Consider the following 18302-nt stretch of genomic DNA (forward strand, 5'->3'; position numbering starts at 1 on the left):
GCCATATAGGACTGATAAACCTTCTCTGACTTCTCAGGTCTAGAAATCTGCTTTAAAACATGGATTTTTTTGGTCAAGGGCAGTGGCTCACACCTATAATCCCAGCACTTTGGGAGGCCAAGATGGGTGGATCAGTTGAGCCCAGGAGTTCAAGACCAGCCTGGGCAACATGGCAAAACCCTGTCTCTGCAAAAAATACAAAAGTTAGTTGGGTGTGGTGACATGCACCTGTAGTCTCAGCTACCCTGTGAGGCTGAGGTAGGAGAATCACCTGAGTCTGGCAAGTGGAGGCTGCAGTGAGACGAGATCGGGCCACTGCACTCTAGCCTGGGTGATAAGAGTAAGACCCTGTCTCAAAAAACAATCAAACAAACAAAAAAACCCATGGATTTTTGATGCAGTTTGCATTTTAGTTTATTTCATTTCTACTGCTTCCTCTCTCTCCAAATCAAATGCCTTATCTCTTTAGGACTGGTAGATGGGGTTTTCTCAGTAGGTACAAAACTGACCCTTAAGCAAAGAATACACTTCATTTAAAAAAGAACATCAGCAACTCCCTAGTGGTCTCGTGGTTAGACAAAATAAGTAAACATATAAATATAACAGCAATGACAATGCAACAGAAAACCTCGGTTATCCTGGGAAAAACTCTTCCAGACACTGGAAATGAACACTTTTTTTAGTGATTAGTTTCATTTACTAAAGAGGGTTCACTCTTCAGGGAGACAGCAGAACTAAAGGGAGAAGCAATATGAAAACACTTCAAGGCCATAAACTTACATAAAGGTAAATCTTATCATCAATAATAAGTATGGAATATTACACGTTTGATAAGTGCGAGTGTAGCAAGTAGACACATCTTCCTCTCCTGCCCTTCTCTGCTCTGGTAGGTTCTGGGGCAGAGCTAGGCTCAGCTCACTTTCTGCTCATCCTTGCTGATTTAATTCAATGAGTCGACCTGCAAACACGGCTAGGGTTCCGATGATGCAAACAAGCATGAAGACTCCCAGGAGTATGTGGTCCATTACCATTGCAACATACTTCCACTCCTCCGCCGCCTGGGAGAGAGGAAAGTGTTAGACAGAGTCTCCCTAAGGTGGTTTCTGGACTCACAACCTTTGTGCTTTGCATCAACTATGGGCCCTTCAATTTGTAGATCTCAAAGTCCTCCCATCCCTTGGCTGGCATCATCTTTATTTTTTGAATAGATTATTTACAAAGTGATAACTTACTAAGGTGGTCTAGAGGTGGTCACCAGGGTTCATCTTAGGCCAGTAGCTGCCTGTTGTATGCCACCTACTTATCAAGTCAAACTCACCATCTGTGCTCATGCATTTGACCATTTAAACCCAGAGGCATGGATTTCAAGCCACAAAGCTTACATTGTTAGACTCCTGGTCTGACTTCATGGTCTCTGCGATGTACTTGATGCCCTCGATGGCACTTTTCACCTCGGGGTGTTTGATCAGGGGAGAGTGGAAGCCCATGGGTGGAGGCCCTGGCTTTCCAGAAATGTCAGAGATATCAATGTCTTCTGTAAAAATCTTTTTGTCTTGCTTTTCTCTGGATGGTCTTTTCATCGTAGAGAAAAACATGATATTTGGGATAGTGTCGATAAAAACCTAACATAAAAAAGAAATCCATGCATGAGAATTATTGTCCATGAGGCAAGCATAAAACTCTGTCTTTGAATTATCAATGTGACTTGGGGCAAGTCAATCAGTTTTTCTGGGCTTCAGCCTCCTTGTCCTTAAAACAAAAGAACTATACTAGATTTTTTTCAAAGATCCCTCTGTATTCCGGGTCCTGTGAAATGACTATGGTTAACAGTGATGATTCTGTAATGTGAGAAGTTCGCCACTGGAGGGAGCCCATGTGCAGTCATCGACCTGGGGCCACCCATGAGCTTAAAAGCTTCAGGATCCCGTACAGGTATGGAAAATGCGTTAGCAATGTGTCACCAGGATCAAATGGTTAAAGAAGGGGCCCCTCCACTTCAAATATACCCCACAAAACAGCTAGATTGTTTTCTTCTGTTTCCTGTTCCTGAAGAAACTGCAGTACAGGTATTGCCAGCAGTCATCTATCAGCCTTTACAGAAACAGGGACTCTTACTCTCCTCTTAAAAGAGCACATTGTGAGCAGTAGCTTCTTTTGTCAATTCCTGACAAATATTTTACATTCTGCACAAAAGATCCTGGACTTCAGTGTCTCTGTAAAGTTTTGTCAAAGAAAGACATATTTGAAATGTTAAATTTTTAAATTCAATAACGTAAATATTTGAGACAAAGTCCTTCACTAAAACTCACTCTTTAACCCTCTCTCATCAGGAAACCCCCCCATCTCTAGCCCTGATTCTATTCATTCTATTCTCTACAGATGATTTCACCAGCAAAAAATAAGCCAGTCTGTTCACAAATTGGAAAACATACAAAAGAAATCTCTAGAATTTCACGGCATTTCAATAAAAAGCAGCCATTTGTTGATCTTCTCTAATCAAAGAGAGTCTTTAAACTTGAATTTGGAATGAGCTTTGTTAATTCTGTTTTTCTTTTCTCTCTGGGAAGGCTACAGGGTTATTTTTTCCTAAAAAGAGGCCAAAGAAAGTTCCTTCCAAAAATTCCCTAAAGCCCAAAAAGAACTCAGTTCCTAAATAGCCCCAAGTATTAGCTAGAAGCCCATTGGTTCCTGGAAGGGGAGGCCTGTAGATGTGCCCCCATGTGGACTCTGCAGGGGCCTCCCCACTCACCTTCCGCACCCAGTCGGGCATGACATGGGTGCTGGGTGAGCGGTGGTGTGTGTTGATGACGATGACAGTGATGATGATGGAGGCAATGACGAACACCATGGTGAACAGCATGTATTTTCCAATCAAGGGCACAGCACTGGACGTGGAGGGGATCAGCTCCACAATGACCAGAAGGAACACAGTCAAAGACAGTAAGACAGAGATGCTCAGAGTCATCTTCTCCCCTGGAAAGACAGAAAAAAAAAAAAAAAAAAAAAAATCCCACAACCACCCATCTGGGTTGGGCTGCAGTCTTCCTCCCACCCCACCATTTATATGTGGAAGTCCTGAGTCCTGGGACCTCAGAATGTGACTGTATTTGAATGTGACTTTAAGGAGGTAATTAAATGAAAATGAAGTGATATGGGGTAGTGAGTAATCAAGTATGACCAGTGTCCTTATAAGGAGAGGAATTAGGACACAGATGCGTGGACGGAAGGCCATGGGACACAGGAAGAAAATGGCCATTACAAACCGAGAGAGGCCTCACAAGAAACCAACTCTACTGGCACCTTGATCTTGGAATTCCAGTCTCCAGAACTGTGAGAAATTACATTTCTGTTATCTGAGCCTCACAGCCTGTGGTGGTTTGTGTGGCAGCTCAAGCAAACTAATTCACCAGTGAAACCCAAGGGTAAGAGGAATGTGACCGACATGTTCTCAAAGCATTATTCTGGGAAATCTCAAAGCATTTTTTTCTGCAGAATTTCCTATGTAACCTCCATACCTTAACTTTTCTGACAGCAGCCAGTGGCAAGCATTTCCATTAGAGGCTGCCAAGCAGAAAACGGAACAATATTTCATCTCATGCTCCAGATTTCTGATTCTTGGTGGAACCCAGGGAACTGAAAGAAGTTCTGGGTGGATAAGCTGGACTCGGTGTGGCACTTCCCTTCTGCAGCAGGATGCATTAAACCTCATAAAACTGAACCACCCCTGGCCTACTTATTACCCAGCAGATGAATGGGCAGCCCAGAAGTACACGTATCTTTCTGTTATTAAGGGAGAAAGCTGCAAGACCAAAACCCAAGAAAAGGACAAAATCCAAAAGGCTAAGGAGTTCTCCTTAGCGTCCTGAGTGATCTTCTGATACAGTGGTTTCACACCACTCACTGTCTCATTTTCATATAAGAGTAAGTTTGTCTTCTCACTTATTTCTTGTTTTGTTTTGTTTTGCATACTAAGGGAGCAGGGATTTCCCCAGCCCCCACCTCTTTTCTGCAGACCCTTTGATCTCAGGAGGGTTTTGGCTGGGCAGACTTGGAAGCAGGAAGGTCAGGGGCCGAATGGCACTGAGGTATTTTTGTGAGGCTTGACCACCTTAGATGCAGCAGAGAAGCTCTGAGAGGGACTTTCCCTGGGCTGGCCTTGCTGTTGGTGCTGCTGGAAACCCTTGTGTTACCCTGCTTTCAGTGATGAAGCTTTCCCCTACTGGCTGCTTCTGGGTGCTAGAATATATATAGAATATGTATGTATGTATACAATAAAGAGTGGATACAAACAAGAAATTGTCAATTCTACGTGGTAGGTAGGAAAACCTTTCAAAGTGAAAAAGAATACAATTACAAATACAAAATATTTGTCCGCTTATATAAAATTTCTTGATTAATAATAATGATGATAATAATAGCCAACATTTATCAAGCATAATTTTTGTCCTAAGTGCTTTTCTTTTTTCTTTCTTTCTTTCTTTTTTTTTTTTTTGGTGATGGAGTCTCACTCTGTTGTCCAGGCTGGAGTTCAGTGGTGCCATCTCGGCTCAATGCAACCTCCGCCTCCAGGGTTCAAGTGATTCTCCTGCCTCAACCTCCCAAGTAATTGGGATTACAGGCACGTGCCACCACACCTGGCTAATTTTTTGTATTTTTAATAGAGATGGGGTTTCACCATGTTGGCCAGGCTGGTCTCGAACTCCTGAACTCAAGTGATCCATCCGCCTTGGCCTCTGAAAGTGCTGGGATTACAGGTGTGAGCCACCGCATCTGGCCCCTAAGCGCTTTTCAAGCGCAAATCATTTAACGTTTATAGAGACTCTTGTTAGTTCCCATAATGCCCCGACAGTGTTTTTATTTTAAAAAGTTTCATTTGAGGGCCTGGTGCAGTGGCTCATGCCTGTAATCCTAACACCTTGGGAGGCCAAGGCAGGGGTGATCACTTGAGGCCAGGAGTTTGAGACTAGCCTGGGCAACATAGCAAGACTCCATCTATATTTATTTATTTTTTTAATGTAAAAAAGTTTCATTCGATTAGAAAGTTGAAAAAATTGTGTTTGTGATCATTTGTTTAGAAATGAGTGCAGGGCAGGCACAGTGGCTCACACCTGTAATCCCAGCACTTTGGGAGGCCGAGGTGGGCAGATCATTTGAACCCAGGAGTTCGAGACTGGCCTTGGCAACATGGTGCAACCCCGTTTCTACAAAAAATTCAAAAATTAGCCGAGTATGGTGGCACATGCCTGTAGTCCCAGCTACTCAGGAGGCTGAGGTGAAAGGATCACTTGAGCTCGGGAGGTTGAGGCTGCAGTGAGCCGTGATCATGCCACTGTACTCCAGCCTGGGCAACAGAGTGAGACCCTGTCTCAAAACAAAAACAAAAATGAAACCCCAAATGCAGTCACTGGAACATGCACTCTGTGGTGTGAGGCACTTTCTGTCTTATTCTCTGCAGTCTATCTGCCACATCATATTTATTCAACAAATATTCATTGAATGAGTAAATGAATAATCTTTTTTCCTAGTTGGCAAGTTGGATTTAAACTTTTGTGGGTTTTTTTTTTAAAGTCATTTTGATACAAATTGCTACCTGTCATAAGCTTGAGGTCTGTCTATAGCATCTTTCTTTTTTTCAAACTTGTCTGCCGTAAGTTGTTTATGAATAGTGACTTGCTGGCAGGCAGATGGGTACCCTTTCCTCCTTTCTGGTGGATGGTTGTTGTTTGATAAAATTATGTCACAGATATGATTACTCAGTAGGAGGTAAGTAAGTTGTCTAGGCTGATATGTGAGAAAGAATGGCCACTTGGGAAGTAGGGTCTTGTGTGTGAAGATGCCACCATCTGGAAAAGAGATAGGCAAAATCTATTTTCAAGTGGTGAGCAGTGGGTAAAGGAGCAAGACCAGGATTAGTCAGTACATAGAAAGTGACTTCATCGTGGAAGTGGCATGAGAAGTGTCTGGGATCACACACCTTACCCAGCACACTTCTGGGCACACAGTTGGTATTCAGCAAATAGGAATTGGTGGTTAATGTACTTTAACCAGCCTGAGCTACAATGTGCATCTTGAGGGTCATGTTCAACTCCCTGCTGCTCGGGATGTCTGCCCCAGCTGTGAGCTCCACTCACAGTGACTCTCACCACTGCGCACGCCCACTCAGCAAATGCACCCTCCTAATGATGATGGTTCGGGTCGATCTGCCTGTTTGTTAGCACATGATTATTTCTGGCTTCCCCAAAATAGCAGCACGAGACCCATCAGCGTCAGCAGCAGCAGTCATGGCAACCGCACCCACCTGAGTCTGTGGGCAGGTAGAATACCAGGCCAGTTAAGAAGGAGAAGAGCAGGCAGGGGATGATGACGTTGACGATGAAGTAGAGGGGCAGGCGCTGCATGACGAAGTGGTAGGTGATGTCCAGGTAGGGGGTGTTGGGGCAGCAGGAATAGGACACCCAGTGCTTCCAGCCCCGGGACTCCTTGATCACCCACTCCCCACTCTCCATGAAGTTGCTCAGGTCTGGCTGGTCGCTTTCCTGAGAAAGGAAATGAGGTTTGGAAATCCCAGGCAGTTCACCCTGATGAGGGGCAGCATTTTGTAATCAGCAGTGACAAGGCCACAGATTCCAGCTCTGTGGGTCACACACCCAGGAGGGACTCTGGGGAACTACTGCTTTGGGGTCTTAGATTCCTTTCCTATGACATAAGGGGGTTTGGACTAGTAGCATTCTCCATTTTGGCTACACATTCAAGTCACCTGGGAGCTTTAAAACATATTGATGCCCTACCGCCACCCCAGGCCCATTACACCAAAATTCTTGAGACTGAGCCTGGGCGTAGCGAATTAATTTAAGCTCCCATTTAGTTCTCCCTTCCCAAACAACTTGAACCATCAAACTGGATAGTTCCTAAGTTCTAACTGGTACTGAGAGCCTATGATTGTCCAAGGAAATTTGGAGACCCAAATCACACTTTTTCTGAAACCACCCTTATCATATGTGGCCACCACCTACCGGGTTGATGGCCACGACAGAGCCGTCATAGGTCCAGGTGCCCAGCTTCATGCTGCAGTTTTGTTCATCAAAGGGAAAGTGGGTGACGATGATCTCACAGTAGCTTTTAAAGATGGCTGGAGGTGTCCATGTGATGTGGCCAGTGTAGTCCAGGAGCACTTTGGTGAACTTGACAATAGCAAAGTCACCATCCGCACTACAATTGGGATAAAAGACGAAAATGGCTCCAAGTGACAGATAAGCCTTCCATTCTGCTTGGGGACGTTAACAGGAGACAGCTGTTAATTATTCAGGTGCTAATTATAGAAGCTCTCTTTTGGGCAGTGTCACTTTTTATCTATTGCAATGTTTCCCAAATTTGATAATAAGAATCACTGGGGTGCTTGTTAAAAATACAGAGTTCTGCACACCCTCTAAGTAAACCCTGAATCTGAGTATCTGGGAAAGAATGTGGGAACCCACAGTTTTAAAGAAATAACAGGTAACATGGGTCCACTGCATCCCGGATTATTTTTCCAGACCTCACAAGTATTTGTAATGTTAATCTTCATCTATCACCTCCCTGATGTACTATGTTGGGGAAAGAAAACACAGGAATTTTACATAAAACACCTCCAGCGACTCATTACCGTGACAAGCAGGTTAGGGAAGGGGCCTACTACTTTTTTTTTTTTTTTTTTTGAGATGGAATCTCGCTTTGTTGCCCAGGCTGGAGTGCAATGGTGCAATCTTGGCTCACAGCAACCTCCACCTCCCGGGCTCAAGCAGTTCTCCTGCCTCAGGCTCCCAGGTAACTGAGATTACAGGCACCCACCACACACCCAGCTAATTTTTGTATTTTTAATAGTGATTAGGTTTCATCATGTTGACCAGGCTGGCCCTGAATTCCTGACCTCAAGTGATCCGCCTGCCTTGGCCTCTCAAAATGCTAGGATTACAGGAGTGAGCCACCATGTCTGACCAGCCTACTACTTTTTAAAGAACGATTTAGAACTCACTGGGGTGGACTCACAAACTCAGATACCTCCAGGGCCAGGCAGGTGAGGAATGAGTGCAGGGTGACACTGCTGAACAGAGTGCCCCTCTCTCCTGTCAGGAAGGTGCCACCTTGCAGTGTCCCCTGAGGCGCCCATGTGGGAATGAAGGCCCAATCTTGCCAGATTTGGATTCTTCCTCAGAAGCTGGAAACCTAGATTTTTTTTTTTTTTTTTTTTTTTTTTTTTGAGATGGAGTCTTGCTCTGTCGCCCAGGCTGGAGTGCAGTGGTGCGATCTCGGCTCACTGCAAGCTCCGCCTCCCAGGTTCACGCCATTCTCCTGCCTCAGCTCCCGAGTAGCTGGGACTACAGACGCCCACCACCACGCCTGGCTAATTTTTTGTATTTTTAGTAGAGACAGGGTTTCACCATGTTAGCCAGGATGGTCTCGATCTCCTGACCTCGTGATCCACCCACCTCGGCCTCCCAAAGTGCTGGGATTACAGGCATGAGCCATTGCGCCCAGCGAAATGTAGATTTTTTTAAATCAAAAATTGCCAGATTTTGCCAGGTACAGTGGCTCATGCCTGTAATCTCAGCACTTTGGGAGACTAAGGCAGGAAGATCACTTGAGTCCATGAGTTTGAGACCAGCCTGGCCAACAGCGAGACCTCACCTCTACTAAATTTTCTTTAAAAATCAGCGAGGGATGGTGGTGCACACCTGTAGTACCAGCTACCTGGGAGGCTGAGGCAGAGGAATGCTCAAGCCCCAGAGTTCAAGGTTGCAATGAGCTATGATCACACTACAACACTCCAGCCTGAGCAACGGAGCAGAGACTTTGTCTCAAAAAAAAAGAAAAAAAATCTGGAAGTTTAAGTGTTGGATTTTTCTAGAGAGGCTAAAAAACAGATTTTAATGTGATGTTTCTTGGTTTTCAAATGTTGGCAATGATTTATTATTTTTAAAAAGACAGACACCATGGGAGGTTCTAAAGAAACAAAATAAGCCATTTCTGCCGGCCTTATTCAGTGGACAACTTACTCTTTCCGTGAACAACAGTCTGTGTTCAAGGGATTTAGCAGAGGGCAGGGTGTTAGAATAGGTGTTGAATGGGCGGGATGGGGTCTGTCTCAGTGGGATTTCAGGGACATCATGGCATATGTTGGTCCCTCATGTCATAAATTAAGAGGTTTTCTTCCCATTGGTTTTTCCTTGGGACTGAAGTGGGCTCTTTACCTGGAAAACTATGTGGCATTGGACCCACCCACAGCAGCCCCAAAGGGCAGAGAGTCATAGGGTTGTCTTAGTCTCTCCCAATAAGCAATAAAACAGCGTTCTCTCCTCACCAGGATGATCCTGAGTGAGTCTGGCAAAAGAACCAAAGGATTTTAATTGCTCTTCTCAGATTCCTACTGGAAGAGAAACTGAAAGATACTTTATCAGCCCATTTGTCCAAAAAGATTACACAAATGATCGGATAATTTGGCTCAAGCTTGAACCCCAAGTATAATTGGGCAACGTGTGGCAGAAAATCAAAGCTTGAAAGGGCCCGCCTTAAAAGGTATCGTTTTCATCCGCTAGCCCTGTCACCTTCCCTAAGTCTGCTTGGACACACAGCTTGTGGACCCCCGACACATGTTGTATAATGTCAGACCATAAATCCTCCGGGCCGGTGTTGCATGCTCCTGCCTGGGAAGGATGCTTTTTGAAATGAGCATTTCCTGACAAATGAAGGGCGTATGCTAATGAACGTGTCATTAGACCAGAACGTCTTGAATAATATTATAATTTCACAACATGCAGTCTGTCGTGGGGCCCAGTGGACAGGCAGTGAAGGCATCCCAGGCCAACAGCAGCAGTGGGTGTCAGGAAGGCATTCACGATGTGGTGAGTAACAACCCCAGGAGGCTCAGAAATATTTGGTAGGGAGGACACTAGATTCCAAGGAACTCAGCGATGGACGTTTGGGTGCCTTGGAAAGTTGCCACATGCTTCAGGGGCTCTCAGGGATCAAATGTCCCCCACCCTCAGCGTGGATTTAATTTGGCCGCAGTAATCCCTTCTCTTTAAGTCATGAGACACCATATGGCACCCCTAGCCCGTCAACTTGGCTCTTGGTTTAGAGTGATTTATTTTTTTAATTTTGTAGAGATGTTGTCTTGCTATGTTGCCCAGGCTGATCTCAAACTCCTGGCCTCAAGCAACCCTCCCACCTTGGCCTTCCAAAGTGCTGAGTTTACAGGTGTGAGCCACCGTCCTGGGTGATTTAACATTAGCAGTGGTGAGAAGCATTCTGAGCGCGCAGCCCTTCTATTAGGGCACTTTATTCCACCTGCCCCAGGAGCGCCCTCCGCCACCCATGCAGTTTGCTCACTTGTTATAGAGAACAAGGTCTGGGCGCCAGATCTTTTCTGAAGGAATGTGAATTTTTTTCACACCGCCATAGTCATCTGGATTCCATTTTAGGTTGTAATCCACCCATTGCTAGAAACAAAGACATACAGCTAATTAAAAAGCCAAAAACACTTTTTAAAATCTAAGATTATCAAGAGCCCTGATGTGCCTGGGAATTCAGTATTGACAGAAATTGTGCTTCCATAAGAAAAGTTGGATTCAGAATTCCGCTTTCACTTCAGTAAATAAGAACAGCAAATGTATAGCACTGACGACATGCTCACACTGTTTCAAACACCTTACCTATATTAACTCATTTAGTCCTCACAACAATCCCATGAGGGGAGGGTGATTACTGACCTCATTCTGCAGATGAGAAAACAAAGGAACCCCCAAAGTCACGCAGCTGGGGGGTGGCAGATCTATCATGTCACCCTGTCCACCCCCAGAAAAGGAGAAAGACCCTAGTGTGAACATTTTCCTCAAGCAGGCAGCATCATTTTTTAAAAGTACCATATATTTTTCTACATTATAAAAGTAAAGGCTGGGCGTGGTGGCTCATGCCTGTAATCCCAGCACTTTGGGAGGCTGAGGCGGGTAGATCACCTGAGGTCACGAGTTCGAGACCAGCCTGGCTAACATGGTGAAACCTCGTCTCTACTAAAAATACAAAAATTAGCCGGGCGTGGTGGTAGGCACCTGTAGTCCCAGCTACTTGGGAGGCGGAGGCAGGAGAATCGCTTGAACCTGGGAGGAGGAGGTTGCGGTGAGCTGAGATCACGCCATTGCACTCCAGCCTGTGAGACAGAGTGAGACTCTGTCTCAAAAGAAAAGTAGTACAAGTTGAGGATCCCAAATCTGAAATCCAAAATGCTCCGAAATCCAAAATGCTCCAAAATCCAAAACTTTTTGAGCACCAACATGACACTCAGGAAATGTTCATTGGAGAATTTTGAATTTCAAATTTTCAGATTTGGGAAGTTTAACTGGTAAGTATATGCAAATATTTCAAAATAAAAAAAAAAAATCCAAAATCTGAAACACTTCTGGTCCCAAGCATTTTGGGAAAGGGGTACTCTACCTGTATGTGCCCATTGCAGCAAAGCTGGAAAGCACAATGCTATGGGTTCAATTGTGTCCCCCTAAAATTCATGCTGAAGCCCTAACTCCCAGTATTTCAGAACGTGACCTAATTTGGAGATAGGTTCTTTACAGAGGTAATTATGTTAAAATGAAGTCATTAAAATAGACTGTCATTCAATATGACTGGTGTCTTCATAAAAAGGGGGAATTTAAAGATATATATATATGTATTTAAATATACATTTATATTCATATATATCATACGTATATGTATCACGTACACAAGAAGAATGCCATCTGAACATAAAGACAGTCATCTACGAGCTGAAGAGAGAGTCCTAGGACAGATTCTTCCTTAGAGCCCTCAGAAGGAACAAACTCTGCCAATACCTAGACTTTGGACTTCTATCTTCCAGAACTACGAGATGATAAATTTCTGTTGTTTAAGCCACACAGTTATGGCAGCCCTAGCAAACTAATACACACAGAAAAAGCCCTAAAGTTTTTAAAAAAAAAAAAAAAAAAAAAGCAAAACCAAAACCAAACAGGATCCATGCTTTCACCATCTCAAAATATCTACTTTCAACATTTTGGTATATATCCCTATTACCCATATTGATTTCCTCTGGGCCCAGATTTAATTTCAGCGTGAATAAAAATGACATACATGCAATTATCTGGCTAAGTTACCTGTTTCAGACGCACATTGGTTGTCACGATCTGATTTACTTCATCCTGGAAAAGAAATAAGGATCATTTTTATAGGGGAGAGAGGGGACCCAGGGGAGGAAACCCAGGGGTGAGAGGTGTGGGTATGTGGGCAGGCCCCCATTGCTCTTGTCTCACCACATTGATGAGCTGTATCAGCTGCAGACCCACGGTGACCTCCACGACCTGGTGGTGGTCTTCCACTGGCCGCACCACGCTGCTGTAGTCTTTAAATAGCTTTGCCACCAGACGGGTCTCATGTTCGGAGCCCAGGACGAGGCCAGCTGAGACAGCAGATGACACCCACACTGTCAGATTCTTCTCCCCACCCTCCAAACACATGAACATGAGGAACTGAGGCTTAAGCCTCAGTTCCTTCTAACGGAAGGCACACAGGCCTCCTTGTTGAAAGGTTCCCATATGCAGCCGTTATTGCCTTGTTTTTTTCCAATTACAATTGCTGGTGTGGTCCCTTACCCGGTGACAGTGGGGTGTGCCAGGTAATCACAACACTTGTACTTTGGACAGGTGACATTCCTTCATACAGCCTGGCTGAATCAATTTTGCCAGGTACACACACACACACACACACACACACACACACACACAGACGAAAAAAAAGCCCACAAAAAAAGCCAGTCTCAGTGTTTCAGAGCAGTGTAATGAAATCTTGGACTGGCTGCATCAGATCTCATGATGCCATGAACAGCCAAAATTGATGCTGGTTCAAACCCACCAGAGTGGCCATAATTAACAAGTGGAAAACAACAAGGGTTGGGGAGGTTGCAGAGAAACTGGAACCTCATATGTTGCTGGTGGGAATGTAAAATGGCAGTTCCTCAACAAGTTAAACACAGTTACCATACGATCCAGCAGTTCCACTCCTAGGTCCACACCCAAAAGAAGAGCAGCATTATTTACCACAGCCAAAGGGTGGAAACAACTCAAGTGTCCATCAACAGGTAAATGGATGGACAAATTATGGTATACCCCTACGATGAACTATTATTCAGACATGAAAAAGGAATAAATGAATGATGTACTGACACATGCTACAACACGGATGGAGCTTGGAAACATTTTGCTAAGTGAAAGAAGCCAGACACAATGGGGCAAATATTGTATGATTTCATCTACATGAAGTATCCAGAATAGGTAAATCCATACAGAGAGAAAGCAGAGCAGGAGTTACCAGGGACTAGGGGGAGAGAGGGATGGGGTGGGACTCCTTAATGTGCCTGATGTTTCCCTTTGGGATGATGAAAACGTTCTGGAAATAGATAGTGGTGATGGTTATATAACATGTGAATGTACTTAATGCTACTGAATTGTATACTTTAAAGTGGTTAAAATGGTAAATTTTATGAAATGGGTATTTTACCACGATTTTTAAAAATACCACTGCTGGCAGGTACACGTCCCAGTTAAGCTGTTAAAATAGAGTGAAAACTGTTCTTTGTTGACCTGGGTTTGGGGCTCCTAGTTGGAACATAAGCGATTCCAAGGAATCTTTACTACATTTTCCTTCAGGATAGAGAGCAATATCATCTAATACTCTCAGAACCCACGGCCCCCTTTTCTATCTACAGCCCTTTTCAATCTTCATCGGCCACAGATGAAGCAGGAGGGCAGACATCCTCACCTGAGATTCAGGAAGGTTGGACAACTTGTCCAAGGTCATGTGACCAGTAAGGGCAAAGCTCAGATTAGAATCCTGTCATTTTTCGCTGAGCTTCTGCACTAATTCTTGATACTAACAATGTGTTGTGAGCTGCCCTGGAAACTCAGAACTGCAAGTGCCACTATTCCTATGAGAAAATGTGTTCCAAATCCCAAGTGTCTTATGAAGGATCTTTGTAATTCAAGCCTTCCGTGGGTTGGGGACTGTGTGTTCAGAGCTGGGAGAGGAAGTAGACACATGATCCATTTGCCTTCATTCACATAACCAGATCTCCCCTTTCCGCAGGTTATTGCTGAGGCTGCAGTGCAGTAGCTCAATCACAGCTCACTGCAGCCTCGACCTCCCAGGCTCAAGCAATCCTCCCACCTTAGCCTCCCCCAACCAAGCAGCTGGGACCCCATCTCTATAAAAAATACGAAAATTACCTGGGTGCGCACCACCACACCCAGCTAATTTTTGTATTTTTTGTACAGATGGGGTTTTGCCACGTTGTTCAGGCTGGTCTGAAACTCCTGAGCTCAAACCATCCACCCACCTCATCCTCCCAAAGTGCTGGGATTACAGGCAAGAGCCACCTCACCCGGCTAGTTTCACATGTTTTCTGAACCCAAAATGTTCCAAGGGCACTCAGTGCCCAACCATGCAGAGATTTCACATGACATTTCCCTAAAGCCACCTGCATTTGAGGACTCTTGAAGGGAATATGTTGATTGAAGATTCCGTTTTTGCAACCACCCCATTGAGCCCCTGGGACTTGATAATCCTTCTGTCCTCCATGCATTTTCTATCCTGGGCCTCATCCATCCCATGGTGGGGTTGCAGACTGGAATGGATTACTGAGCGCCTTGGCCACTGATTTTGAAGCTGTTGCTTTGGCCTTGCCTTGGGCTGCTTATTTTTAAATGACTGTTCACTCCAGTTTGACAGGAAGAACATATTAGAAAGCAGAGGGCAGAGCAGATGGTCAGCATTATGTAGCAGGAGAACTATGCAGACCAACCCTACGGCCCACTAAGAGGAAGGGGAGGATGACAGAAGCAGACATAATCAGCATTTCAGAGACAGTCACCTCCTCCTCTCCCACCCTAGCCAATAACAAGGTGCCTGTTCCTTCCATAAGGAATTTCTAAGGAAGGAGGGCTTCATTTCTTAGATTGGTTCATTGGTATTCTTTTCTTTTTTCCTCCCCAAAGCAGGGTAGAGTGATAGAAAACTCACAGGGCTCAAAGTCAGAACTCTATGATTCTCTTCCCAACTCCAATATGGCCTGGAGAGTTGGATTAGTTCTTCATGGATTCAATGAATCACAGTAAATACTTTTGTAAAAAGGTAGGGTGTAAATAAACGAATATGCAGAAAAAAAATTAAATAATGTCAAATTTCCCTTTTTAGCAAGATTATACTTGTAATCTTTATTCAGATGATGGTAACATTAATTTATTCATGAAATATTTGTTGAGTATTTACTGTAAGCAAAGCATTGTTTTGGGAGCTTTGAGATATTCAAAAGTGAATCCTTCTTCCTACCCTTATGGAGATTGACATTCGTCATTTACGTAAATAACTGTGAACAAGTTGGAAAGTGATATGCCATAAGAAAGATGGCAATGAAGTGCTTGAGATTCCAGAGGCAAAGAGAAGAAAAAGTTGAAATGAAAAGTGCTGTATGAATAGAACAGAGATCACGCTGTGTTAAGCTAACACAGGAAAAGGGTCCCTGATATAAATGACAATTTTGTCCACAAAGGACTGATTCTAAGAAGGGAAACTCAATCACAATTTCAAAGTGTTCCTTTTGTACCACACTGGTTCCATTTGTATTTGTATGTAGGAAATAGCTCCCTGGGCTGGGCAAAAGAAATTTTGAACTGTTAGTAGTCCCATGGATCATTATTATCTTAACATGATTCTGTATCTTTTGCTACCTTTGGCTAGTTCAGGCTGTGTTTTCTGACTGTGCATGTAATAAACCAAGTCTCCAACTGACCACATTCCAAAATGTATAAATTAAGTGACCTTGGGCAGGTCAGCTTTAGTTTCCTTGTAATAAAAAATTGAGGAAGTTGGACTGCCTGATCTAGCTCTAAATTTCTATAAAACACCCATGGAAATCGATGCCAGCAAACTCGAGATTTGACCTAAATACATATCACATACTTCTTTAATAGCTAATCATGCATTTTTGGTTAGCAATAACCAAAATCCTAAGAGATCTCTCAAGGATTTTTACATTAAATCATATCATTTAAGAATTTTTCTGTGAATGTGATTTTGCATGCATGCATGCATGTGCACGCACACACACACACACACACACACACACATCAGGCCAGCTTTGGTTGGACAGAGTCCAAATCCCACAGGATATAATTTATCTGAGTTTAGGCTCTTTCACTCAACTCTGCTATTGAAAAAAATTAATAATAAAGCTTTTTGCCTCTTGACCAGAAGGCCTGTGTTTTTCAGAGCAACATTGGAAATGAAAAATCACAGGATGTCAGCCACCTTGTTTCTCAGTTGGGATGATATCACCAGTAAACTTTTATGTGAAGCAATCAGCAAACATCTCCTGTTTCCCTCTAGCGGAAGTCTGGGATTCAGGATGGTGTTTCAGCTGCTGTGTTAGGACACATTCCAGAGTAGAACGCAGGTCAAATGCTGTGCAAGGTTTTATAGTTTCAATTCAAACCCAAACCTATATATAGTAACACCTTTAAAAAAAAAAGTAGATAGGAATGCATTCATATGGAATTTTTTTTAACTTCAGAAATTTTGAAAAAATTACAAAATATTTCTGTCTCTGTGGAGAGAGTTTAGTTATGATTATTAATTGGTTTCTATCTCCAGCACATGTAGCTGTCAATCAGTCCTCTTTATTTTTAGAATTCTCCCGGAGCAGTAAAGGGACTTGTTAACTCCATTGTTTGTGATTATAAGGCACTGTTCTAAGTATCTATAGTTGTTTAAATATGAACCCCAGGACACTATCATGATCCACAAGTGGTCCAGGTCCTACAAATGGTGCAGAGTGTTCAGAGGGATGAGTCGGCTGCCAGGCATGATGGAGGGAGAGACATGCGTGTCTACCTTGAAGTCTTTGACCAGGCAGTTTCTATTTTAATTAGATAACGCAAACTAAAAATCTTTATCCAGAAACTCAATCAAGCTAACATCAGGAAGAAACTGACAGAGCAGCCTCTGGTTGGGGAGGCTCTGCCATTCTGTGTTCTCATCAAAGAAGCAAGACTTTGATTTGGGGGCCTCCAGTACTTTAGCCTCAAAGGAGAGCCCTCTCCCCACCCCTGACCCCAGCACTTACCTGAGCAAAGGCTAAAGAGCAGGAGGAGAGGCCAGGGCTCCATGGGCTACCAGAGCTGGTGTGGACCAGGGCAGTGTGGTGGCCTGTGCTTCTCACTGGCACTCTGGCTGGGTGCTTGTCTGCTAGAGGGTTTGGAAAGCGAGTCGGCTCACTAGAGCTATTGTTTTACACCACCTGTTTGTGGGAGCGACAGCTGGGCTGCCCTCAGCCCTGGAGCCCAGGGAGTTACTGGGACCGTACACCATTACAGATATGCCTCACTTTACACAATTGCTTACCCTTGACAAGCTGAGTATGAACTGTGTTCTGAGGGTGCTGGGGGTTTTTGTGACTGCCTGGATTTCAGAAAAGTGTAGCTGGTGTTGAGTCTGCTGCTGGAGAGCCCCCATGTTGACTGGGTTTGGTTTTTAACAAAGACAGCTTCTTCCATAAAACTGGCTTTACTGGCCCCCAGAGTGGCTGTTCCAACCCCTGCCTCTGTATCAGGCAATACCTATCCCACATGAACCATTAGCTGGAGCGAATTGCCCACGTCCTATGCACTGTGATTCAAGCAAAGAGTAATTATCCGGAAGAAGTGTCCCACCGCATCAGCAGTTGTTCCGGGTCCCTGCCTCCTTCCATCCGTCCCTCTGCCCACTCTCACTCAGGGAAGCAAAGAGCAGAGTAGTTCAGCTTTTCAATTATCTTGCTTGAAAAACATCCTAAAAACCAGAAGTTAGTAATTTCTTAGTCTGAGAAGTATTGTTACCCGAGCTGCGCTTCTTTGCAGGATGTGAGGTGGGTTCACAGAAGGAGACAGTTATTTAAAGGTACCCTGCCTGTTCCTTCCAGGCCTCCTTCCCCCATGGAACTATGTGAGAAATGTCCTCTCACCTCAAGCCCACGACAACATCCTGACAGATCCTCTCATTCCAGTGGATCCAAACAAATCATTAGAGAAGGGGCTCGGAGGGTAGAGGAGAGAGCTGCAAGCTCATACTATTTATATTTTTTGTTTAAACTGTGGGAGATCAGTTAACTGTTTGCTAAAAAATATTTGGTTCTCTTCCTTCCATGGAATAGCCCCGTGGGAGAAATACAACCCCCACCCTCTGACCAGCCCCTTCCATCTAAATGGAGCCAT

At 44.1% G+C, this 18302-nt stretch overlaps 1 protein-coding gene across 1 annotated transcript; it reads right to left on the minus strand.

The window, feature by feature from the left end:
• Nucleotides 1-438: 438 nt before the first annotated feature.
• Nucleotides 439-17565, minus strand: CHRNA1 (cholinergic receptor nicotinic alpha 1 subunit). The gene is made up of 11 exons (XM_054548833.1): nt 17455-17565; nt 13038-13178; nt 12315-12506; nt 12159-12203; nt 10746-10820; nt 10366-10475; nt 7014-7209; nt 6299-6536; nt 2750-2973; nt 1383-1622; nt 439-1058 (listed from the first exon to the last, which is right to left on the minus strand). The coding sequence occupies exons 1-11, from the start codon at nt 17563-17565 to the stop codon at nt 927-929; spliced, it is 1704 nt and encodes a 567-aa protein (XP_054404808.1). The 3' UTR covers nt 439-926.
• Between the last annotated feature and the right edge of the window lie 737 nt (nt 17566-18302).

Source organism: Pongo abelii, chromosome 11, assembly GCF_028885655.2.
Source record: "Pongo abelii isolate AG06213 chromosome 11, NHGRI_mPonAbe1-v2.0_pri, whole genome shotgun sequence".
NCBI lineage: Eukaryota > Metazoa > Chordata > Mammalia > Primates > Hominidae > Pongo > Pongo abelii.